Source organism: Hemitrygon akajei, chromosome 6 (assembly GCF_048418815.1).
Source record: "Hemitrygon akajei chromosome 6, sHemAka1.3, whole genome shotgun sequence".
Lineage (NCBI taxonomy): Eukaryota > Metazoa > Chordata > Chondrichthyes > Myliobatiformes > Dasyatidae > Hemitrygon > Hemitrygon akajei.
In genome coordinates, this window is record NC_133129.1 from 154,353,888 (window position 1) to 154,379,099 (window position 25,212).

General features: G+C 39.5%; 1 protein-coding gene across 9 annotated transcripts in view; it reads left to right on the plus strand.

The window, feature by feature from the left end:
• brsk2b (BR serine/threonine kinase 2b) overlaps positions 1-25,212 on the plus strand; it is a 948,417-nt gene that overhangs the window by 510,023 nt on the left and 413,182 nt on the right. For all 9 annotated transcript variants that reach the window (XM_073049611.1, XM_073049613.1, XM_073049614.1 and 6 more), the window contains exon 3: positions 16,238-16,323. In XM_073049611.1, coding sequence (XP_072905712.1) covers positions 16,238-16,323 — 86 coding nt within the window. The remainder of the gene's footprint in view (positions 1-16,237; positions 16,324-25,212) is intronic.

Here is a 25,212-nt window from a genome sequence, read left to right on the forward strand (position 1 = left end):
TATGAAATGAATGATTAGTGTTTTCTTCACATTTCCTACACTTGGCTACAAGATGGTAGAAGAGGGTAAGATTTTAATTATTGACATTCTAGTCAGTCTTCCAGCTTGGTGCCTGAAGACTGAAAAGTTTCAAAAGTTTCACCCAAAGTTTGGTAAAGAGCAAAAGAAAGGCAGAAACAGCAATTACATGCCAATAACCTAACGCTGGTGGTGTAGAAAGCTTTAGAGTAGAAATTCAATAGATTTTATTTTAAGGACTGCAGGTCCCCATTTTTGGGGTTGTGTAATAAGTGCATTGCTGTTGATGTGTTGATGCCTACCATGATGGAATATCTAAAGCAAGTGTAAATTGTAATATGTTCAGTATATTTGAGAGATAGAGTAGTGATGGTTGAGAGAATGTAATTGTGAAATTGTTTAGCGAGGGTATTTGTTGCTGTTTTCATTTACCTTGACTATACACTGAGCTTTTTATATTTTCTGCCACTGGTGCTGATAGCAGTGTTCTTTGTATTAACTTGACTTCAAAATTTTATGCCATTTTATATCATTTCTAGATGGCTTTACAGGTCAACAAGCATTCAGGATCCCTCATCTGGCACCCTCATTTTATACAGTAAATTACATTATAGCTGTGGTGTACTGATGAGAACCAACGCAGATCAGTGTCCTCTTCCATCTGATGCTTGCCTGGGTGTACAGGGAGTTCCAGCCATGGTTTAATGCACTGATTTCAATCAGTTGCAGTTCACTTCAGCTGTTGCGTGTTTCCTGAGAACACAGCCCCTATTAGGTGCAACTATGAAAACCAACCAGATGGTGTCCTTTAGATGCCAGGTGTGCACTTGGTACCAGAGCAAACTGCCATGGGTCCCTCAGCAAGATCATGTTATTGTTTGGTTTCCACTGCAAACAGACTGTTGGGCCAAGATCTATGCAAAATTAATTTGACACTCAACAATGCATAGGTTAATCCAACAAATGTGCCTGGATTTGTTAAAAGCAAATCATGTTTGATTAACCTGAAGAAGGAAGAAATGAAAAGATGTGGTATGCTTGATGTTCTATATAGGGGATTTTAAAGGGTTTTTGAAGAAATGTTATATGTTGGTAAAAATTATATGCCAAGGTAAAATGAACAACAGTTGTGTAGGCATTGTATTCGTAAAGACATAGAATGTCGAATGCCTATATTTCTGACCACAGAGAAATATACAGTGGTGCTCCCTAGAAATCAGCAATAGGGTCGTTGCTATCTTGATTTGTTTATATTTGTGGCACAAAAGGCATGCAGGGATGAATTCAAGGAGGATAAATGAAAGATCATTTAGAAATATAGTAAACAATGAAAACCATCTAGATGCAGGGAAAAAATAAGATGAAATGGGCAGACAGTTGGCAGATGAAATTTAATGCAGAGAAGTATGACATAACATAATTTAGTGGGAAGAATGAATGGAAGAAATATAAACTAAATGGCATATTCTTTTTATGGGTCTTTTGAAGTCTATTAAAAGGCCACATGATAAATTACATTATATCTTTCTTTGGTTAGTCCTCAGCAAGAGCATTATGACCAATTCTCGTACAAAGCTTTATAAAGGGCTGTTAAGAGTTTAGAGTAAGTCAACAGAAATATATTAAAGACAAGTATTAGGGAAACTGGGAATTTTCACCTTGGAACAGAGAAAAAAGAGATTTAATTGAATTGTTCAGAATATTGAAGGATTTTAGAAAACAATGAGTCAAGTTAGTACAAATTAAGTAACCAGAGGGGACATAATTAAGGTCATTGGCAAAAGGACCAAAATGTGACATGAGGAAATAATTTCCTAAGCAACATTTTTTTAATGATTTGATATGAACTGTGTAAAACGGCAGTGGAAAGGAAAAAGGTGCTGGAGAAAAATGTGAATGATACCAGCTGGTTATCCAAAGAGAATTAATCTAGTTCTGTGCAACACAAATCTATTAATGCATGATGCAAGTGTTATATCATAAAACAATAATCTCCTTTCTCCATCCATTGATGCTTGCTGACGTATAGATGTTTCCACTATTTTCTGTGGTTTTCCTCCAATTGTACTTAAATTTCTGCACGGACACGAAGTAGTTTTCACTTTACAGAATTGTGCAGTAGCATAATTATGAAGCTATCTCATTCAATATTTGTCCTAAAGAAATCAAAGTCATGGGTTTAAACTTCCAGTCCCGGTAGCAGTCCACCATGATTTTTTGACATACAGAAAGGCACTTCCAGTTATTGTTTCTAAATTATATGGAGGTATCAGGACCTCGGAATGCTACCCAGCATAATAGAATAAGTGGTTTCACTTCTCCGTCTCTGGACTTTTGCAGGCCTGGGGCACCCCAGATAATCAGAAAATTAAATACACCAGAATAACATTAAGATTCTGGTTGAGGCAACTGCACCCTCAAAGGCAAACTCTCCTATTATTAGGCACTGTAGAGCTAAAGAAATGGAATGAAGAATAATTGAGACGATGGCATATGGATTTCCAGTTTGTTCAGTAATTTAAAAGAGATTTTACCATAATAAAGTTGATTTTTTTTTCATTCTGTAAGCTTCTGTCTGCCTCATTGAGCTTTGTGCAGTTGGCATGTTTTGGTAGCAGTATAACTTAATCAAAATGAATCATTTCAATGATTTACATTAACTGAGATGGAATTGAATTATCTATGGAATCATAGGGGGAAGGGCGAACATGAAGAAACTGGAGCTGGCTGGTAGTGATCAAAGAAGAAAAAGATTGCCATCATTGTCAGCTCTTTAGACTTGTGGAGAAATCTTTATCCATTTTAATAGCAATAGCTATAGAAATTGCAGTTTAACCTGCTCCAATAGAATATGTATGGTCGTATAGAAAGCATACAAGCTAAGGAGCTGCAAGGAGCTAAAACTGGACAGCCCAAGAGCTTTCTCCTTATGAATAATGCATTCCTTCAGAAAAAATGCTTATTTTATTATTGCTATATTATGATCTAAATCAAATCACCAATACATTTTGATATTGTTGAATAAATGTGTTTACAGAAAATAAATTGCCATCTAAACCAGCCTGAAATCCATTATGTAAAACTATTTTAACATTTAATGTTAAGATTGGGCAATAATTCATGGGTAAGTGCTTATAATACAAAAAGAGAAATTTTAAAAAATAAATAATTTAACATTAATTTAAAGTTGTATACTAATGTGAGCTTTAAGTCAAAAATAGTACAGCTTTTTAGTTTAACACATCTTGAACATTATAATAATAGGATTGTGACATTATTAAATATGCTGCAATTTAATAAACTTTTAATGGCACAAATTAATATTGTACCACTGCAGTACGTTCAGCTTTGTTACTGAAAAAGCCCTGGGCTCTCAAGATCAGAAATCAGGATCAGTACATTTCAAGTTTTGTTGGTCATTTTCTTAACCCCCTCCGCCTCCTCTCAAAACAAACCATCAAAAAGGAGCAAATAATTCATGTGATATGATGTGGTCCTGTACATTGAGGTTACAATCATGAACCTTGTAAACGCAGGAAATTCTTGATTATACCTACACAATGGAAGAGTGACATTGGTGAAATGTTGTGTAATTAATAATGGATTCCTTGTGGTACTTTACTGGTGAACTGAAACTAGACAAGATGACAGAACGTTTTGAAGAATGGGGCTGTCTTTTGAGTTCTTCTGTCAGCCTCCAATTCTCACCTCCCTGGTGGAGTACAGACAGTTTTCTGTTGCTAATCAGTCAGAATTTCAGTTACTCTTTGAAACCGATGTTTACTCTTCTGGCCTGTTTGCTGCTTTTCCAAGGTGCTTCTTGGCTCCGGTCATTGAGAAGGACTCCTTATTATCACCAGAATGTATGATGGGATAATTGATTGTAAGCCTGCATGTGCAAGACAGGATAATCTCCTGACAGTTCAGCATTTGAACAGCTAGGAAGTACTTTTTCAACAGTATCTTGTGTGATTTTTTTCACCAGTGATATTGGCAATCTTTTTTTGGTTGATTAACGAGAATTTAATTTTCAGATTATTGATTTAGGCAAGCAATTAACCCACGTGAATGCATCTTTGGATGACTTGGTCACTATCCAAAATGGATTTTCTTTTAAGTACCGGTAATCTTCATAGTATCAGAGTGGGGTTAACTTGCGCTTTTTTAAACTGTTTTTCTACAGTCTACTGCAAACAGCCCTTCTACCTTTCTAAACTACAACCACACAAGACTCCTGTATTTGTCCTGTTCCAGTTATTTCATAATCCCAATTTTTATTCCACTGTTGTTACCTGTTAGCTTTCAAATTGCCTCCATAAATGTCTCCACTTCTCCATTCTGCTCTGTGCCTCATCTCCCATCAACCTGCCTGCTTGAAACAAGCTTTAAACTTCAAACGTCTCCTCTTTTGGCCCAGTTTAAAATAATTTTATTTTAGTGGAGCACTTCAGGATTATTTGCTGCATTGAAATTACTTAAAAATACAAGCTTATTTGTCTTTTCTCCATTTATATCAGAGCATGGACATTGAAATTTGTATCAGGCTATAATTGTTAATCTTGTATTCTCAGGAGAGGATGTCTGGTTGTATTTTGAAAATGTCTCCCATGCTTCACCTGGTATTGCATTGTGTTTTGTACCAAAGCTTTTAATACCAATAAAATATTGTTTGATAATTACATTGGTGTCATGGTTTTCAGTACATTAGTACTAGATTGCATTGGTACAATGAAGCAGCAATCCCAGACAACAGTAATAAGATTATTATGATAAACAGTGCTAAATTGACATTAACTTGTGTTCCTATATAACTATATTCTATTTCCCAAATCACCTACACTCTTCTTGACATTAGCAAGTACTAGGCAAAATCTTGCTAGATACAGTAATGGCATGTTCAAGCCACATGCTGTTGCTGATGTGCAAATTGGCCAGCTATTTCTTTTGGTAAAAATGCCTACTGTGATTTGCAAATTTGCGGGAACTTGCTGATTGTTTAAGCTGCTGTGCTATGTTCCTCTACGTTAATGGCACGTTTTGCAAGGTTTCTCTATTTTTAAGAATTGGATTTTCCCATTAAATATGCCTCAGAAAGCCAGGCCTGATATTTGAGGGCATAAATCCAGTCTTAATAGCATTGTGAATCCAATATCAATGAACCTGGAAATTGAATCTTTTAGGGATATAAAAGGAAAAAAATGAAAGAAATGTTTAGCGAGGGAAACATCGCCGACATTATGGGTCAGTGATCTTACTTTTAGCAAAAGAGCTTAAAAGAGGGAGATTCAGACATCAAACACTTTGAGAGGAGGTGGTTTCAATCTGGTCCACTGCCTGAGGATAAAGGGTAGCAGTGGGCTAGTACAGTGAAAAAAAGAGTGCTGACCACTGACCAGTCGATGTTTGGGATTGATTAGTAAGAGCAAATTAAAGGAAGGCAGGGGCGAGTGCAATGAGCATTGTCAGAGTAGACATAGCCAGAATGGTGATCTTGAGGCTTTAGCTCTTCAAGGTTACACTGAACAGAGGCTTCAGTCAGAGAAAGCAAGGGACAGAACAACTCAAGTTTTATCATTTTATTCTTTATATCTGCTCGGCAAGGACAGTAGGGACGACAGGCAGGATAATGGAATGCTTTGCTTGTGGATTGTGGGAAGCCAGGGTGATCTCCAGTGTCCCTTACGACTACAACTTAGAGAACTACACCCAGCTGCAGCTTCTAATAAAATGCATTAAGGAGTTGGGAGTTGGAACTGGATGAACTCCAGATCATTCTGAGGGCTGAGAGGGTAATAGATAAGGACGTATAGAGAGGTAGTTACACCCAAGGTACAGTACACAGGAAGCTGTGTGACAGTCTGGAAGGGGAAAAGGGTTAAGGTCCCAGTGCAGAATACCCCTGTGGCCAACCCTCCCAACAACAGGTAAATCACTTTGGATACTGTTGGGGGAAGTTGACCTAACACACAAAGTCACAGTTGTTAGGTCTCTGCACTGAGTCCGCTCTGTGACTCAGAAGGGAAAAGGGAGAAGAGGCATACTGTGGTGATAGGGGATTCGTTAGATAGATAGATAGATAGATAGATACTTTATTCATCCCCATGGGGAAATTCAACTTTTTTTCCAATGTCCCATACACTTGTTGTAGCAAAACTAATAACATACAATACTTAACTCAGTAAAAAAATATGATATGCATCTAAATCACTATCTCAAAAAGCATTAATAATAGCTTTTAAAAAGTTCTTAAGTCCTGGCGGTTGAATTGTAAAGCCTAATGGCATTGGGGAGTATTGACCTCTTCATCCTGTCTGAGGAGCATTGCATCGATAGTAACCTGTCGCTGAAACTGCTTCTCTGTCTCTGGATGGTGCTATGTAGAGGATGTTCAGAGTTTTCCATAATTGACCGTAGCCTACTCAGCGCCCTTCGCTCAGCTACCGATGTTAAACCCTCCAGTACTTTGCCCACGACAGAGCCCGCCTTCCTTACCAGCTTATTAAGACGTGAGGCGTCCCTCTTCTTAATGCTTCCTCCCCAACACGCCACCACAAAGAAGAGGGCGCTCTCCACAACTGACCTATAGAACATCTTCAGCATCTCACTACAGACATTGAATGACGCCAACCTTCTAAGGAAGTACAGTCGACTCTGTGCCTTCCTGCACAAGGCATCTGTGTTGGCAGTCCAGTCTAGCTTCTCGTCTAACTGTACTCCCAGTTAGGGGAATGGACAGGAGATTCTGTTGGCGAGAATGAGATTCCCAGATGGTATGTTGCCTACTGAGTGCCATGGTCCAGGATATCTTGGGTCGAGTCCACAGCTTTCTTAAGTAGGGGGGTGAACAGCCAGAAGTCATGCTCCATGCAGGTTCAAATGACATGGGTAGGATGAGTGATGAGTTTGTGCATAGGGAGTTCAGGAAGTTAGGTGCTAAGTTAAAGGGCAGGACCTCCAGGGTTGTGATCTCAGGATTACTGTGTGCTAGTGAGGCCAGAGCAAAGAAGATCATACAGTTTAATACGCGGTTAAGGAGTTGGTGTAGGATGGAGGGCATAAGATTTTTAGATCATTGGCAACACGAGTGAATCTGCAGATGCTGGAAATAAATAAAACACAAAATGCTGGCAGAATTCAGCAGGCCAGACAGCATCTATGGGAGGAGGTAGTGACGACGTTTCGGGCCGAAGGGACGTGTACAGAAGGGACTGTTTGCACCTGAACTGGAGGGGGACGAATATCCTTGCAGGAAAGTTTGTTAATTTTAATGCTACATGATAGAGTTTAAACTAGAGTTTTAGGAGGATAGGAACCAGAGTACCAGAACAGCTAGCGGAGAGGTTGTGGAGGCAGATATTGGTAAGACTTCAGGCAAAGTTAGGAATCAAATGGTTGACCATAGTGCAACTAAAGTCCTGAGCTGTGTATATTTCAGTGCAAGAAATATCGTAGGAAAAGTGGATAATGGAGCTGAAGGTGAGGTAGCTGGTAGTTACACAAAGGCAATCTATAGTGAGGAGGCTACTGATAGGGCAAAATTGCAGTCAACAGGATGAGTTGCAACATAAAAGGCAGACAAAATTGAAAAGGGTGAATACAGGACTGGTGTTATATTTCAATGTGTACAGTATATGGAAAAAAGTAGATGAATTGATGAATTTGCAGCACAGTTGCAGATTGGCAAGTATGATATTGTAGGCCTTCTGAATCATGGCTGAAAGAAGATTACAACTGGGAGCTTAATGTCCAAGGGATTGTATTAGAAGGACAGACAGGAAGGCAGAGGGGGTGGTGTTGCTCTGTTGGTGAAAAATGAACTAAAATCATTAGAAAGAGGTGACATAGGGTCGGAAGGTGTTGAATCATTGTGGGTAGAGCTAAGGAACTATAAGGGTAAAAAGACCCTGATGGGATTTGTATATAGACCCCCAAATAATACTAAGGATGTGGCCTGCAAATTACAATGGGAGATAGGAAATGCATGCCAAAAATGTTATGTTACAATAGTTGTGGGGGACTTCAATATGCAGGTGGATTGGGAAGACCAGGTTGATGCTGGATTCCAGGAGGGAGAATAAGATTGGGTGTTGTGCAATGAACCAGGATTGATTAAATTACTTAAGGTAGAAGGAACATCAAGAGCAAATGATCATGATGTGATCAAATTCTTCCTGAAATTTGAGAAGGAGAAACTAAAGTCAGATTCATCAGTATTCATCAGTATTACTGTGGATTAATGTGGATTAAAGAGGATTACAGAGGCATGAGCGAGGAGTTGGCTCAAATTGATTGGAAGGGAACACTAGCAGGGATGACGGCAGAGCAGCAATGGCTGGAATTCCTGGAAGCAATTTGGAAGGCACAGGATATATACATCCCAAAGAGGAAAAAGTATTCCAAAGGAAAGGTGACACAACTGTGGCTAACAAAAGAATTCAAAGCCTATATAAAAGCCAAAGAGAGGGCATAAAATAGAGCAAGAATTAGTGAGAAGTTAGAGGATTGGGAAGTTTTTAAATACCAACAGAAGCCAACTAAAGTCAATAAGAAGGCAAAGATGGAATATGAAAGTAAGCTAGCCAATAATATTAAAGAAAATACCAAAATTTTCCTCTGATACATAAAGTGTAAAAGAGGGGTGAGAGTGGATATTGGACTGCTGGAAAATGATGCTGGATAGATAGTAGTGGCGGACAAGGAAATGGTGGATGAACTGAATAATTATTTTGCATCATTCTTCATGGTGGAAGACACTAGAAGTATGGCGGAAGTTCCAGTTGTCAGGGGTCATGAAGTGTATGAAGTTATCGTAACTAGAGAGAAGGTTCTTGGGAAACTGAAAGGTCTGAGGGTAGATAAGTCATCTGGACCAGATGATGTACATCTCAGAGTTCTGAAAGAGGTGGCTGAAAAGATTGTAGAGGCATCTTTCAAGAATCACTAGATTCTAGAATGGTTCCAGAAGACTGGAAAATTGCAAATGTCACTCCACTCTTCAAGAAGGGAGAGAGGCAAAAGAAAGGAAACTATAAGCTAGTTAGTCTTTCCTCAGTGGTTGGAAAGATGTTGACATTAATTATCAAGGATGAGGTCTTAGGGTACTTGGAGGCACATGATAAAATAGGTTTCCTCAAGGGAAAATCTTCCCTGATCAATTTGTTGGAATTCTTTGAAGAAATAACAAGCAGAGTATCAGTTGATGTTGTCTACTTGGATTTTCAGAAGGCCTTTGACAAGATGTCACACACGAGTCTGCTTAACAAGCTATAAGCCAATGATATTACAGGAAAGATAAAGTTTTGGCTGATTGGCAGGAAGCAAAGAGTGGGAATAAAAGGAGCCTTTTGGGGTTGGCTGCCAGTGACTAGTGGTGTTCCACTGGTGTCTATGTTGGGACCAATTCTTTTTACATTATATGTCAATGATTTAGATGATGGAATTGATAACTTTATTGCAAAGTTTGCACAGGATTAAAGATAGATGGTGGAGCAGGTAACTTTGAGAGAGTAGAGAGGCTACAGAAGGGCTCAAACAGGTTAGGAGAATGAGCAAAGAAATGGTGGATGGAATACAGTGTCAGGAAGTGTATGGAATGCACATTGATAGAAGAAATGAAAGGGCTGACTATTTTCTAAATGGAGAGAAAATACAAAAAGCTGAGGTACAAGGGTCTTAGGAGCTTTTGTGCAGGATTCCCTGAAATGTAATTTGCAGTTGAGTTTGTAGTGAGGAAGGCAAATGCAATGTTAGCATCCATTTCAAGAGGACTAGAATATAAAAGCAAGAATGTAATGTTGAGACTTTATAAAGCATTGGTGAGGCCTCACGTGGAGTATTGTGAGCAGTTTTGTAAAGGATGTGGTGAAACTGGAGAGTGTTTAAAGGACTTTCACAAAAAAGATTTGAGGATTGATTGGCTTGTCATATGAAGAGCGTTTGATGGTTCTGGGCCTGTATTTGCTGGAATTCAGAAGAACAAGGGGTGACCTCATTGAAACTTATTGAATGGTGAAAGGCCTTGATAGAATGGATGTGAAGAAGATGTTTCCTATGGTGGGGGAGTTTAAGACCAGAGGTCGTGGCATCAGAATAAAGAGTCACACTTTTAGAAAAGAGATGTGGAGGAATTTCTTTAGCCAGAGATGGTGAGTCTGTGGAATTCTTTGCCATAGGCAGCTCGGGAGGCTAAGTTTTTATGTATATTTAAGGCAGAGGTTGATAGATTCTTGACTGGTCAGGGCATGAATGGATATGAGGAGAAGGCAGGAGATTGGGGCTGAGAGGAAATTTGGATCAACCGTGAAGAAATGGCGGAGCAGTTTCGATGGGCCAAGTGGCCTAATTCTGCTCCTATATCTTATGGTCTAATGATCTAAGATCTCATTTTTCAGTAGCCTAATGTTAATAACATTACATATTCACTACTGCATATTTCAAATTCCTCAGGATTAATTTCAAATATTTATCATTAATATTTATATCATTTAATTTTACATATCTGCCTATTTGTCTCTCTCGTTCACAATACAATTTTTTACTCCTCTCGTTATTTATCTTTTTGTCCCTAATTTATACCTAGATGGGCCAAAGGGCCGGTTTCTCTGCTGTTGTGCTCTGTGATCTAGTTTAGTTTCTTCCCAAATTTAATTTAGTTTATTTATTAGTTGGAATCTGGATGTTACTAGAAAAGCCAGTATTTATTTTTTTTATCCTTTATTTGCCCTCAAGTAGGCAGTGTGAGCTGACACCTTGAACGAGTGCTTACATTCGACCTGATGGTGCTCCCATTGTGCTACTGGGCAAGGAGTTGCAGATTTGAACGCAATGACAATGAAGGACAGGCATGCAACTTGTGAGGAATTATGCAGGCGGTAGCAATCCTGATAGGTGACAGATATAGTCTGCTACCCTTGAATGTTCTTGGAGGTAGAGGAGACAGGTTGGCAGATAGTTGTAAAGCAGTTTGTGGATAGCACACTCTGAAAATATATTGATGATAGAGGTATCTGACGTAGTGGATGGGCTACTTGGTGCTGGATGGCATTTGGGTCCTTGAGTGCTATTGGAACTGTGTTCATCCAGGTGAGTGGAGCATATTCCATTCCACTTCTGACATAAGCAACCCTTGTTTACGTCTCTTAGTTCTTGATTCCTCTGCTAAGGGAAACAATTTGCACTATGAATTTCAAATAATTACTAGTAATCTAATAATCGATGTTGAGCAGTAGATATAGTGTGTATGGATTTCAGCAAGGCATTTGATAAGGTACCCCATGCAAGGGTTATTGAGAAAGTAAGGAGGCATGGGATCCAATGGGACATTGCTTTGTGTTTCCAGAACTGGCTTCCCCACAGAAGGCAAAGAGTGGTTGTAGACGGGTGATATTCTGTAAGAAGGTTGGTCAGCAGTGGAGTGTCTCAGGGATCTGTTCTGGGACCCCTACTCTTTGTGATTTTTATAAATAACCTGGATGAGCCAGTGAAGGGATGGGTTAGTAAGTTTGCTGATGACACAAAGGTTGGGGGTGTTGTGGATAGTGTGGAGGGCTGTCAGAGGTTACAGTGGGACATTGATAGGATGCAAAACTGGGCTGAGAAGTGGCAGATGGAGTTCAACCCAGATAAGTGTGAGGTGGTTCATTTTGGTAGGTCAAATATGATGACAGAATATAGTATTAATGGTAAGACTCTTGGCACTGTTGAGGATCAGTGGGATCTGGGGTCCGAATCCATAGGACATTCAAAGCTACTGTGCAAGTTGACTGTGTGGTTAAGAAGGCGTACGGTGTATTGGCCTGCATCAACCGCGGGATTGAGTTCAAGAGCCGAGAGGTAATATTACAACTGCGTAGGGCCCTGGTCAGACCCCACCTGGAGTACTGTGCTCAGTTCTGGTCACCTCACCTCAGGAAGGATGTGGAAACTATAGAAAGGGTGCAGAGGAGATTTACAAGGATGTTGCCTGGATTGGGGAGCATGCCTTATGAGAATAGGTTGAGTGAACTCGGCCTTTTTCCTTGGAGCAACAAAGGATGAGAAGTGACCTGATAGAGGTGTATAAGCTGATGAGGAGGCATTGATCGTGTGGATAGTCAGAGGCTTTTTCCCAGGACTGAAATTGCTAGCATGAGAGGGCACAGTTTTAAGGTGCTTGGAAGTAGGTATGGAGGAGATGTCAGGGGTAAGTTTTTTAAGCAGAGAGAGGTGAGTGCGTGGAATGGGCTGCTGGAGACGGTGGTGGAGGCGGATATGATAGGGTCTTTTAAGAGACTCCTGGATAGGTACAGGAAGCTTAGAAAAATAGAGGGCTATGGGTAACCCTAGGTAATTTCTAATGTAAGCACAGCATTGTGGGCCGAAGGGACTGTATTGTGCTGTAGGTTTTCTATGTTTCTATCTCTTCTTTTCCAAGGACAAGATCTCCAGCTTCTCTGGTTGATATAACGTCCTCACCCAAAACCACTTATCTCCAGAAACATTTTTGTAAATTATTCTGCAGACTTTGAAGTCATCCAAATGCAAGGTTCAATGCAATGTTGCTCCATTTGTGATTAGACCAGTGTTTTATAAGATAATACACGAGTTCCTCACTCGTATGGTCTCTTTTAAAACTTGGAACTTGTATATATATTTATTTTTCCACCACTTTCTTAGCCTCTTCAGTCACATTCATCAGCTGTGTGCAAACTACCAGATTTACTTGTTCTTATAGCCCTTCTGGAATAGTGCCTTCTAATTTATATTTGGATGGCAGGATGGAGATGCATCCCTACCAAAGGAGGTGTAAGTTACTCCTTCCCTCCCCTAGCCTGCAGGTCACCCTTGGGCAAGATGTAGCACCTGCTTAGCCCTCCGATGAGGGTCACGTGAAACCATGGGAACAGGTGATGGATGTTTGTAAGAGCAGCTGTTGCTGGTTATGTGACCACTGACACCAGGCAATCTCTGAAGAGTGTTAACAATGGCAGGAGTCACTCATCTTTCAAAGACACTGCCCAGAAGAAGACAATGGCGTCCCACTTCTGTAGGAAAATTTGCCAAGGACAATCATGGTCAAGACCATGAATGCCCATGTCATACAACACAACATACAGTGATGATGAGTTTATATCACTTTTCTCATTTTCCCATTAAAATACGGCGCTTCCCACAGCTCAGCATTAAATATCACCTTCCATCTCTCTGCCCTTTTCACCAGCTTCTCAAGAAATTGGCACCAATTCAACATGTCTCTTTTGTGTCATCTGTAGAATTCAGAATTTGTGTCCGGTATTCCTTAGCTAAAGCCGCTAAATAATTATTTTTGGGTCTGTTTTCTTTTTGATCATGCTATTAATGGTGCACAAATATTTATGTTAATTTGATCAGTATATGATTGTAAATAAAACAAAAAATTATAAAAATACTCAGCTAGTAAAGTAGGATCTGTGGAAATAAATCCCTTATGAAGTACTCTAAAGGAAATATCTCCCAAGATTGATGAAGACATATGTTTTTATGATTCCTTTACTTGACAGATTTCCATAATGATTTACTTCTATACTTGGTTTTAGCTTGAATGTATAATACTGTGCAAAAGTCTTAGGCACATATCTATAGCAGAGTATAAGAATTTTGCAGAGTACTGCATATTACATCTTTCCAGTTACCAAATAACACTTAATACTACTGATCTAATAGAAAGCTATTTCTGTTTCCCACCCACCTTCCTATTTTAAGCAATATGCAGTACTGTACAAAAGTCTTAGGCACTATCTATGTGTACTTGTACAGGACTGTACTAATGAACATCGGCATTGATACCCCACCTACAGTGCCTATAAAAAGTATTCACCACCCCTTGGAAGATTTCATGTTTTATTGTTTTACAGCATTGAATCACAGTGGATTTAATTTGGCTTTTTTGACACTGATTAACAGAAAAGGAATCTTTCATGTCAAAGTTAAAACAGATATTTACAAAGTGATCTAAATTAATTACAAATATAAAACACAAGATAATTGATTGCATAAGTATTCATCCCCTTTCATATGACACACCAAATCATCACTGGTGCAAACAATTGTTATTAGAAGTCACATAGCTAGTTAAATGGAGATCTGTTTTTGAGACCTGTGTGCAGTCAAGGTGTTTCAATTGATTATAAAAATGCACCTGTATCTGGAAGGTCCAACTGCTGGTGAGTCAGTATCCTGGCAAAATTACACTATGAAGGCAAAACAATACGCCAAGCATCTCTGCAAAAAGATTATTGAAAAGCTCAAGTCAGGAGATAGATTCAAGAAAATTTCCAAGTCACTGAATATCCTTTGTAGGACAGTTAAGTCAATCATCAAGAAATGGAAGGAATATGGCACAGGTGTAAATCTGCCTAGAGCAGCCTGTCCTCTAAAACTGAGTGACCATGCAAGAAGGGGATCATTGAGGGAGGCCACCAAGAGACCAATGACAACTCGGAAGGAGTTACAAGATTCTGTGGCTGAGAGGGGAGATACTGCGCATACAACAACTGTGCTTCACCAGTTGCTGTTTTATGGGAGATTGGCAAAGAGAAGGCTACTGTTGAAACAAACTCACTTGAAATCTTGGCTTAAGTTTGCCAGAAGGCATGTGGAAGACTCTGAAGTCAGCTGGAAGAAGGTACTATGGTCTGATGAAACCAAAATTGAGCTTTTTGGCCATCAGACTAAACATTATGTTTGGCATAAACCAAATATCTCATATCATCAAAAAACACATTATCCCTGCTGTGAAGCATGGTGGTGGCTGCATCATGCTGTGGGGATGCTTCATTGCGGCAGGCCCTGAAAGGCTTGTGAAGGTAGAGGGTAAAATGAATGCGGCAAAATACAGGGAAATCCTGGAGGAAAACCTGATGCAGACTGCAAGAGAACTGCAACTTGAGAGAAGATTTGTTTTCTCGCAAGGCAATAACCCCAAGCATAAAGCCAAGCTACACAGGCTTAGAAACATCAAAGTTAAAGTCCTGGAGTGGCCAAGTCAGAGTCCAGACCTCAATCCAATTGAAATTTTGTGGCTGAACTTGAAAAGGGCTGTTCACTCACGATCCCCATGCAATCTGACAGAACTTGAGCAGTTTTGTAAAGAAGAGTGGGGAAAAAATTGCAATATTCAGATGTGCAAAGCTGATCGAGACCTATCCACACAGATTCAAGGCTGTAATTGCTGCCAAAGGTGCATCTACTAAATACTGACTTGAAGGGGGTGAGTAATTATGCAATCAACTATTTTGTGTTTTATATTTGTAATTAATTTAGATCCTTGACGTGAAAGACTCTTTTTCTGTTGACCAGTGTCAAAAAGAGCCAGATTAAATCCACTGTGCTTCAACATTGTAAAACAATAAAAAATGAAAACTTCCAAGAGGGGTGAATACTTTTTATAGGCACTGTACATTCTTTCTGGAACCTTTCATCCTGTGCTGACATCTTCCACAGGAAAATTTACAGGAGAGTCATTAACTGGATTGAAAAATTCAGTCTGAGTTGAAAAATGGCATCTTTGCATCTAATTCAGTTTGCAGCTCACGCTGTTGTCACCTTTTCTTGTCCTTAATTTGTGAAGTAAGGTCATAAGTAACCAACAAATCATGCAATACACATTTAATGGATCAGTACCACTGCAGGACTATTTATGACTTGTCCACATGCATGAAAGAGTTGCAAAGATAATCCACAAGAGCTGTTCAGATAGTTTGTCATTTTTCTATGAGTTTTAAAACAAACTTTTAATTGTATGCAGACTATATACATGAAGATAATATTGAGAGTCGCGTTTTGCAGTTAAATGTGTAGGAGGCAGTTATTTTCTTAAGCTGTAGGTATTATTGAATGACTAACCACTATTTTAAGAGAAATTATCATCAACTGGCTGGATAATGTTTGATAAAATATGAATAAAAATGACATTAAACTGCTGCACATTTGATTGTTTTGCATCCTTCCTATCAGAATGTCTTTTTTACGAAACCTATAAAATAAAATTTTGTAAAAATTACATGAGTTTTGTGTATGATGTGGTTAGGTTGCTTTTAATCAGGTGCTGATTCAGTTCTGAAATATTTCTATCTATTGTTATATTTGTGTTATCTTTAAGAAAGACAAAAACAGCTGGTGTACAAACCTAACTCCTCATGAAAGAGCAGAAATCTTCATTATTTCATGAGGTGTAATTTTATTTTTCCCTCTTTTCTTTTAGGTGGAAAGAGAGATTGCCATCCTGAAGTTAATAGAACATCCACATGTTTTAAAGCTACATGACGTCTATGAAAATAAAAAATATTTGTAGGTATATGTTTAGTATTTAATTGAATGTATGTTATGTTGGTTTGTCTCTCTTGAATTACATTGAAATGGTTAGAATAAATGTGCTTCTGTTCACTTTAGTTGTAACATCTATTCTTTGCAAAAGTCAAAATAGTTCATTATATTATTGAATTATAAATGAAATTTTGTCCGTTAAGATTGATTGTAGGTTGCTACGTACCTGGTTCTAAAGATCTGAGGAGCTGAATTTCTCATGTTTTGGTTTCCTCACTTAAAAGTCAGTGAGTGTATGTCCTGCTAAGAAAATTTAAAATCAAAAGACTATGTAAATTATATGAGGAGACGGCATAGTGGCTTATTATCGTGCTTTCATGTCCAAAGCTAGGCTTAAACTGCACTTGAGATGCTTGAGATGTAAGTAAATGTGTTTAGATGGTATCCATCAGCGTTCTGTTATCAATTCACATCGGAAAACTGTTCATAATTTTCACTACATTAGCTTTCTCACATAGAGAAAGAGCAGAAATCTTCATTTTTTCATGAGGTCATTTTGTAGGATGACTAGCCTTTGAAATGGAAACCAGTGATGAAGTAGAGTGCTTCTTGTATACTTTACCTGGTATTTCAATTGAACTGTACTGAGGGGCAGGCTGAGTACAAATACTACTATGGGTCCCTCCCTGAGTTTGAGAAAGGAAAATTTAGAAAACAAGCATTTAAGTAAATATCTCTTTCTGCTTCTAGCACACAGTGCTGGTTTTTTCTTTGCTTTAGTTTATGTGTGAGTTTACCATTGGTGCCAAGGTAGCATTGCGGTTAGCACGACATTATTGCAGTTTGGCTAGTTCCAGAGTTTGGAGTTCAATTCTGAGGAGTTTGTACATTCTCCCCATGAACTGTGGGGGTTTCCTCCAGTTTCCACCCACAGTCCAAAGACATACCGGTTAGCAGATTAAAGTGGTCAATGTAAGCTGTCCCATGATTAGACAGCAGTCTTGTGTTAAATAGGTGGGTTGCTGGGAAGTGTGGCTCACTGGGCCGGAAGGGTCTGTTCTGTATCTCCAAAGAAAAATTAAATAAAAGATCAGTTTTGAACCTATCTGCAAGCAACCGTCAAGGTTGGAGAATTCTTTTCCTCCATGCAGCTGAACACATGATGATAGTGCTAAGAGTCAGAATTATGCAGCATTGAAACAGGCCTTTTGACCCACGAAGACCATGCAAACATCACATCTCATTCTATCCTTCCCACATTATCATAAACTTTAACCCCCACCCAGATTCTAGTACTCACCTACACACTATTTGAAACAGTTATTTAACCTTGCAGCTCACACATATGGGAAGAATAGGAACACCTGATAAAAAGCATGTGGTCACAAGAAAAGTGAGTAAACTCTATACAGGGAGCACCTGTGGGCAGGACTGAGCCACCCCATCGCACCCCTACCCCCCTCAGTCCCTAGGGACGCAGCAGCTCTGCCACCATCATTGTGTTACCATCACAGTTTTAAACAAGCTACTACTTGGGAGCTACTCTTGTGACCTATAATTAGAAACATGTTACCCTGTCAAAAAGAAGAGGGGATTTAAAGATGATCTGGTCATAGGCGTCCATATTGTTTCTAAAATACTGTGCTGTTATTGGGTGCTGATGTATTTTGTGCCTTTTGCTTTAGACAACCAAAAATGTATCAGGACGAAAAAATGGAAAAACACTTGTAGAGGTAGATGTAGTTTTTATGTTCTGACACAGTCCCCACTGTGAAATAAAAGAGTAAAGTGTCAGGCAGCGCACACAAAATATTGAGCTCCTCCAGCATTTTGTGTGTTCTGCTTGGATTTCCAGCATCCGCATATTTTCTCGAGTAAAGAGTCAGATTTGAGACATTGATCTACTACACTCTGATCTCCTGGCTTATTCCTTTGGAGCATGCCAAATGGAAAAGGTTTCCTCGTATGTAACTTGCTCAGGTTTCAACAGTTTTTGCAGAGACCTATACTATAGATCATATACCTGAACTTCAGGTGTGTTCCATATTTGGAGAAGGAAGAAAAATTGAAAAGAAATAATTCTGTCCTTCCAAAGAAGAAAAATTAGTTTTTCACCCAGGTGGAACAGTGGATTACAATCTACTCCCTGTCTCCTGACATAGGAATGGAAGCAAACAAAAGACACAGAACTATATGCCAGTTAGCAAGAGGCAAAGGCCAAAAGTCAAAGAAAAAATTGCTAATTGTTTCAGAAAGCTTCATGTAATCAAACCAAGTCAATATAGTTTCAGGATTAACAAATCATATTTGACAAATTTACTTGAATTCATTGAAGATGTAGCAAACAGAGAAGATAAGAAGAACCTGTAAATTTGGAGTCTTTGGTCTTTTTTTAAAAAAAAGACATTTGCAAGGTGCCATAGAAAACCCTTGCTGCATAAGAGTTTATGGTTCTGATGGAACTATGTTATCATGAATTGAAAATTGGTTATCACACAGAAAACAATGTTACAATAATTTTTTAGATAATTTATAAGGAGCATTGGTAAAGTACCACATGGGTCCCTACTTAACTGTCAGTTATTTAAAGTTTATATACAAGGAGAGGGAACAGAATGTAAGGAATACAAGTTCACCAGGGTGATGAAACTTGGTGGAAGGGCAGATGATAGAGACATTGAGATTGCAGTGGCCTATTGATGGATTGAGTGAGTGGGCAAAATCTAGGCAAATGGAATTTAATGTGGGAAAATCTGAGGTCATGAACTTAGTAAGAGGAATTAAATGTAGATGATTAGCTTCAAAAAGCTTTCTGAAGCTTTCTGTCTCCCTTTCTCTTCACCATCTACACCTTGGACTTCAACTACTGCACAGAATTTTGCCATCTTCAGAAGTTTTCTGATGACTCTGCCACAGTTGGATGCATCAGCAAGGGAGATGAGGCTGAGTACAGGGCTACAGTGGGAAACTTTGTCACATGGTGTGAGCAGAATCATCTGCCGCTTAATGTGAAAAAGACTAAGGAGCTGGTGGTGGACCTGAGGAGGGCTAAGGCACCGGTGACCCCTGTTTCCATCCAAGGGGTCAGTGTGGACATAGTGGAGGATTACAAATACCTGGGGATACGAATTGACAATAAACTGGACTGGTCAAAGAACACTGAAGCTGTCTACAAGAAGGGTCAGAGGCGTCTCTATTTCCTGAGGAGACTGAGGTCCTTTAACATCTGCCGGACGATGCTGAGGATGTTCTATAAGTCTGTGGTGGCCAGTGCTATCATGTTTGCTGTTGTGTGCTGGGGCAGCAGGCTGAGGGTAGCAGACACCAACAGAATCAACAAACTCATTCGTAAGGCCAGTGATGTTGTTGGGGTGGAACTGGACTCTCCGACGGTGGTGTCTGAAAAGAGGATGCTGTCCAAGTTGCATGCCATCTTGGACAATGACTCCCATCCACTCCATAATGTTCTGGTTAGGCACAGGAGTACATTCAGCCAGAGACTCATTCCACCGAGATGCAGCACTGAGCGTCATAGGAAATCATTCCTGCCTATGACCATTGTTATGCCTGCAGCCCCCTCCTTTGTGAGAATCGCAAGATCACTGTTGGGTTGGGTCAGGGGGCCCAGGAAATTAGAGAGAGACGTGCGGAATGTCTCGTTCCCCCGACGATGTAAAGCTACGGGACATGGCCATTGTCTCCGGAAGGCGAATTTGTGGATTGAAGACTGTACTACGTGGAAGCCCTCAGGCAAAGTGGACTGGTTGAGGGAGGGATTGCATCACCCCCAACCTGATTGACATCTGCGACCCTGCGAGTCAGGATAAAAGGGGGTCTGCGGGAACAGCCCCTCAGACGCACCAGAAGAAACGCTAGCGATCCCGTAATAGCGGGAAGCCATTTGAAGGAGGCCACGTGCGTTCAGTTCCGTTGCCTGGGACTGGTGGCTGGTACCACGGAAAACGGCTTTTAGCTAGCAGTGGGGAAACCAACTCCCCCGACTCAAAGGATTGGCATCATAAAAGACCTGGGCAAGTTTAAACCGTCTCTCTTAAACCCAAAATGCTGCAGCTTGAACTGTTATATTTCCATCGGACAATACATTATCCCCTAGACAACGATAGAGCTATTTCTCATTGATTATTATTATACCCGCGCTTTTAGATTTAGTATTGACGACCGATATTATCTGTATGTTTGCATTTATCTTATTTTTGTGCCCCTTTATCAATAAATACTTTTAAAAATAGTACCATCAGACTTCAACAGACCTCTCTATCTTTGCTGGTAAGTGACCCAGTTACGGGGTACGTAACACCATCAAACTTTACAACTCCTCCCTTGGAGTGTCAGACACCCTGAGCCAATAGGCTGGTCCTGGACTAATTTCCACTTGGCATAATTTACTTATTATTATTTAATTATTTATGGTTTTATATTGCTATATTTCTACACTATTCTTGGTTGGTGTGACTGTAACGAAACCCAATTTCCCTCGGGATCAATAAAGTATGTCTGTCTGTCTGTAAATGAAGGTCCCAAATAAATGAAATACCAAATGATCAAGATGTTGTTGTCTGTGAATCATAACAATGTTAGCAGGCATGTACAGCAAGTTATTAAGAGGGCTAACGTTGGAGTTCAGAAATAGGAGAGCTTTGTTACAATTGTTTGAAGTGTAGGCAAGGCCATACCTGCAGTACTGTGCACAGTTTTGGTCCTTCTTCCTAAGAAAAGATAGAGGGTCATTAGAGGTTGTCCAGTCTTTTCTGTTTTCATTTTAAGGTGAAACTTGCCATGGACATTTGTTAAAAAGAATGTATTAGTAAGTTGGCCATGCACTCTTTGCATCAATGTATTTTTTCTCTATTGGAAATAAGTTACTAGTGGTATTAGATTGACTAATGACCGAGGCAGGATCTGAGTAAAAAGAGACTGATGATTAATGTTTCTGGTCTGAGAAACTTTGCAGTTCTCTGTTTCACTTTCCTCAGCTGTTGCCTGACCTATTGTATTCCCAGCATTTCTTTTTCCAAATTTCACCCTATTTTTCTGAGATTAGTACTATGCTTTTAAGACCCTGTGTCTAACCAGAGCTCAGATTTCCTTTGATTTGTCTTGGCAGAACACGTCAGGGTAGCACTTACCTGTGAATGGAAGGGCACTGAAGTGTGCAGTACAACAAAAGAATCTGGGAATACGTATCAGGGAGTGTTCCTTGACTTATGTATCTGTAGATAGATAGATAGATACTTTATTCATCCCCATGGGGAAATTCAACTTTTTTTTCCAATGTCCCATACACTTGTTGTAGTAAAACTAATTACATACAATATATAAAGAAAGTTTTTGGCACATTAGCCTTCATAGATCAGAGCACTGACTACAAGATTTGGAATGTTATGTTGAAATTGTATGCAACATTATTGAAGCCAAAATTGGAATATTATGTGTAGTTCCAGTCACCCACCAACAGGAAAGGTAAGACCATAAAATATAGGAGCAGAATTGGGCCATTCAGCCCATCGATTCTGCTCCAACACTTGATCATGGCTGATTTATTTTCCCACTCAACCCCATTCTTCTGCCTTCTGCCCATAACCTTTGACATCCTTACTAAGCTAGAACCTATTAACATCCACTTTAAATGTATCCAATGATTTGGTCTCCACAGCAATGAATTCCACAGATTCACCGCTTGTAGCCACCTTTGTCAGTTAGCCAATCTTCTGTCCATGCTAATATCTTTAATATCAATAAGATCTCATAAGGGATCAAGATACCAGTAAGATTTATTAGAATATAAGATATCTAGATATTGATAAGACTGAATGAGAGGAGAGAAAATTTACAGTGTTACTGGGACTGGAGGACCTGAGTTATAAGGAAAGGTTCAATGGATGAGGACTTTGTTCCCTGGGGAACAAGGGAAGATGTTATAGCGGTATACAAAATTATGAGGGATATAGATAGAATAAATATATTCAGGCTTTTTCCCTTGTGGTTGGGTGAGACCAGAACTAGAACTCATAAATTTAGATTAAAGGGGGATTTTTTTTAAGGGGAACTCAGGGGGTCATGTGAGTATGGAACGAGCTGCTAGTGGAAGTTTTGGATGCAAGTTCAATTGCAATGCCTAAGGGAATTTTGGATATGTACATGGATAAGCCAGTAAGGAGGAGTCTGGGCCCTGTGTGGCTAGATGGGGCTAGGCAGAAAACAGATTGGCATGGACTAGATGGGCTGAATGGCCTGTTTCTAATGCTTTCTGACTCTATGACTGAGTCAGCAATATAAGACGGAACTACACAAATAGCTAACTTTATTTAGCTATTAACTAAAAGAACAAAGAAATTAGTAACTCAAGTTTTTTTTAAATTCTTAGCTACAGATCTAATTCAACTTTTAACTACAGTTACATATCTAAACTAATTACACCAAATGAACAAACCTCAGACTTCTTTATTTGATTCTTCACTAATAATGCAAGCTCAAGGTTGTATGCCATTAATATTTGTATTTATCAGCCATTAGCAGTCAGCATCAGTGCTTTGTGTATTCGTAACAAATCAGTCCTCAGCTGCCAGGAAGACCTAACACTTTAAAACTTCAATGAGACATAAAGGGACATCAAGATTGCCAGGCACAGATCGTAACCCAAACCATGGAGAAGCTCCAAAAATCCCTTAAAAAGAACTTACTATTATACTGTTCAGGGTCTACCTTATTTCCATACACAAGTGAATACAACTCTACACAAGGTAAGATCCTTGATATGTGATTTCCACATGATTTCCAGTAAATCCTGCCAGACAGACCTACCTAATTAAAGCCTAAAATACAGGTTGGGTTAGCCAGCTTGTCAACATTTTCAACCATTTTATAGCTATTCAGGGAGCGTGCACACCAACTCACTGATGTCTTCACAGACATCTTCAACACTTTGCTCATCCAGGCCGTTGTCCCCACATGCTTCATATCAGCCACCATCATCCCTGAAGAACTGGGGAGGGTTTAAACTAATTTGGCAGGGGAATGGGAACTGGAGTGATGGAGCAGTTTGTATACAAGTCGATGCAGTGTGTAGTGAGACTGTGAGGAAGGACAGGCTAATAATAGGGCAAAACTGCAGTGAGTGGGAAGAGTTACCATGTAACGAGGGACCAAAATCAAAAAGAGTGATGAATATAGGAGTGAAAGTTACATTTAAATGCACACAGTTTACAGAATAAGGGAGATGATCTTGTTCTGCAGTTAGAAATTGGCAGGTATGACGTACTGGGCATCTTGAGCCATGGCTGGAAGTTCACAGTTGGGAGCTTGTCAAACAACAGCTTGTATTGAGAGGACAGGCAGGTAGGCAGAGGGGGAGGGGTGCCTCTGTTGGAAAAACTGAAATCAAATCCTCAGAAAGAGGTAACGTGGGATGTAAAATCCTTGTGGTAGAGAAAAGAAACTGCAAGTTAAAAAGACCCTGATGGGAGTTAAATCCAGGCAACCAAACAGTGGCCAGGATGTGGGATTACAAGTTTCAACAGGAAATAGAAAGCACATGTAATGTTACAATGGTAATGGTAGATATCTGTATGCAGCTAGATTGGGGAAATCAGGTTAGCGCTGGATCCCAAGAGAGGGAATTTGTAGAATACCGATGAGGTGGCTTTTTACAACAGCTTGTAGTTGACCCCACTAGGGAAAAGACTATCTGGCTTGGGTGCTGTGTAATGAAACAGATTTGATTAGGGAGCTTAAACTAAAGAAACCTTAGGTAGCAGGGATCATATTGTGATATAATTCGTGCTATAGTTTGGGAGGAAGAAGATAGTCAGATATTACAGTGGAGTAAAGGGAATTACAGACACATGAGAGAGGAGCTGGCTAAAGTTGATTGGAAGGGGCCACTAGCTGGCATAATGGCAGAACAGCAATAGCTGGAGTTTCTGGGGGGTGAATAGGAAGGCGCAGGATAGATATATTCCAAGGATGAAGAAGTACTCCAAAGGGAGTATGAGGCAACCGTGACTGACAAAGACAGCATAAAATCAAAAGAGAGGGCATGTAACATAGTAAAAATTATTGGGAAGTTAGAGGATTGGGAGGTTCTTAAAAACCAACAGAAGGCAACCAAAAAACCATAAGGAGAAAAGAGATAAAATATGAAGGTAGGCTAGCAAGTAATATAAAAGCGGATACCTAAAGGTTTTTCAGATATTTGAAGAGTAAAAGAGAGGTAAGAGGATATTTGACCCTGAAAATAATACTGGAGAGACAGAAATGGGGGAACAAATAAATAGTGGATGAACTGAATAATTATTTTGCATCAGTCTTCACTGTGGAAGACTAGCAGTATGCCAAAAATTCAGGAGTTATCAGGGGGCAGAAGTGAATATATTTGCTATGATTAAGGTGAACGATCTAAAGGTAGATAAGTCAAGAAGTAGCTGAAGAGATTGTGGAGGCACTATTAATGATCATTCAAGAATCACTAGATTCTGGAGTGGTTCCGAAGGACTGGAAAATTGAAAATGTCACTCCACATATAGACCAGTTAGCCCAACTTCAGTGGATGGGAAAATGTTGAAGTCTATTATTAAGGATGAAGTTTTGGAGTACTGGGATGTGTATAATAAAGTATGCCAAAGTCAACATAGTTCCCTTAAGAGGTAATCTTAACTGACAAATCTGTTGGAATTCTTTGAGGAAATAATAGACAGGATAGACAAAGGAGAGTCAGTGGATGTTGTTTACTTGGATTTTCAGGAGATCTTTGACAAAGTGCTGGACATGAGACTGCTTAACAAGATAAGAGTCTATGGTATAACAGGAGAGATACTTACCTGGATAGAAGATTGGCTGACTGGCAGGAGGCAAAGTGTCAGAATGAAGTGGGCGTATTTGAATTGGCTGTGTTAT